Consider the following 1,698-nt stretch of genomic DNA (forward strand, 5'->3'; position numbering starts at 1 on the left):
CCACGAGGAGGCCACCCTGGGGGCGTTTCTCATCTGTGAGCTCTGCCAGTGTGTGAGTACCCAGTGGCAGAGGGGCGTGGCCGAGGCCATGACAGGGACGTGGCCGAGGCCGTGACAGAGGGGCGTGGCCGAGGCCGTGACAGGGACGTGGCCGAGGCCATGACAGAGGGGCGTGGCCAAGGCCGTGACAGAGGGGCGTGGCCGAGGCCTGAGGCTGGCCCTGCTGCTTGGGGCAGGGTCTCTGCTCAGCTCGCTTGTGTCAGGGGTGCCCGCTGGTAGTTTAGAGAGAGTCACTCCCCAGCCTTGGCACAGGAGCCCCCCCGCCCATGCCCTCTGCTCAGCGGAGACGTGCTGCGCAGTGACCTGCCCAACACGGGCTTAGTCCACCTCCCAGGACACAGGCTCCAGGGAACGCCTGGTACTTTGCCTCTTCCCCTTGGTGGACACAGCCCTGCTTCAGCGAGCAGAGCACGGAGCTCTCCTGGATGTGGTGCGGTCGGAGATGTGCCCCACGTGAGCCTGGAGGCTGCCAAGGGCGCTGTGTCCGCCGTCCACCCCTGGACTTGGCCTTCTGCACACCTGCCTTCCCCCGTGGGCCCTGCGTGTCCCCCTTGCACAGAGGGGCCAGGGGCACCCCAAGGCTTCTGTCGCCACCCTGCTGTGGCATGGAAGGGCTGGGCTGAGATGAAAGGACCTGCCTGAGGAGAGCCCCACGCACCGTCCCGCCTCTGCCTCTGTGATCTGTGATTTGATCAGCTGTGAAAAACAGGACAGCTTCACCGAGAGAAAACGGGGTTTGGAAAGCCCAGGAGCCAGGCGGGCTGGCGCTGGGAGAAGCTGCCGTGTGGCTGCAGGCGCCTGCGCTCTGCCCACCCAGCATGGCTTCTGGTCCCCGCATGCCTCCTGGTCCAGTGTGGATGTTGAAGCGCCAGGGATGGTCTTCACGATCGCCTGGCAGGAGAAAAGGCCACGGGGAAAGTCTCGTCCCAGAAGTTGTTGTGTGATTTCTGCTTGGGTCACGTTGGCCAGAGCTGAGTCACAGGCCACTCCTTGCTTAGAGGCGCTGGGTGCTGTCCCCGGCTGGGGACCAGGGTCAGTGGAGATGGCGAGTAACGAGCTGCCAGTGCCAGGGCAGGTGTGCTCAGGAGCCGGGTCTGCTCACTGCAGGGCAGCAGCCCTCAGCCAGGGGCTCTGGTGGATGGAGGCCAGGATGCCGCCAGGACGCTCCAGTGACCAGGCTGCCCCCACCACAGGGCATGGGTCAGGGTCCTCTCTGGGTCTCTGGGCACCGCACCTTTCCCTGCCCCCGTTTGCTCGCTGGCGGTGAGGGCTGGTCGGCCCCGCTGTGCGCGTGTGTGGGCCTGAGTCCTGGCCTCCAGGTCTCAGTGCTGGGCGCCTCTCAGAATCCAGCTCCACGCTCCTCCCGGCTTCAGGTTCTGTGAGGGTCGGTGGGGAGGTGAGGGCCTGGGGCTGCCCAGGAAGCTCTCCCCTTGCAGCCTCCAGCCATCCTGGGGAGGCAGCAGTGGTGGGGTGAGGGCCTGCCCGCCACCCTGGTGTTTGCTGGCTCAGGCCTGGCGTTTCCCTGGCGACCCAGGTGTGGGGAGCAGACAGGCGGGAGTGGGCAGGGCCCTCACCACGGCGCTGTCCTGGCGTTTCCCTGGCGACCCAGGTGTTGAGGGCAGACAGGCGGGAGTGGGC

General features: G+C 66.7%; 1 protein-coding gene across 1 annotated transcript in view; it reads left to right on the forward strand.

Moving 5' to 3' along the window:
• Positions 1–1,102: 1,102 nt before the first annotated feature.
• TMEM240 (transmembrane protein 240) overlaps positions 1,103–1,698 on the forward strand; it is an 11,676-nt gene continuing 11,080 nt past the window's right edge. Inside the window, exon 1 of the mRNA XM_011987257.1 lies at positions 1,103–1,109. Coding sequence (XP_011842647.1) covers positions 1,103–1,109 — 7 coding nt within the window. The remainder of the gene's footprint in view (positions 1,110–1,698) is intronic.

This window comes from Mandrillus leucophaeus, unplaced genomic scaffold (assembly GCF_000951045.1).
Source record: "Mandrillus leucophaeus isolate KB7577 unplaced genomic scaffold, Mleu.le_1.0 Scaffold305, whole genome shotgun sequence".
Taxonomy (NCBI): domain Eukaryota; kingdom Metazoa; phylum Chordata; class Mammalia; order Primates; family Cercopithecidae; genus Mandrillus; species Mandrillus leucophaeus.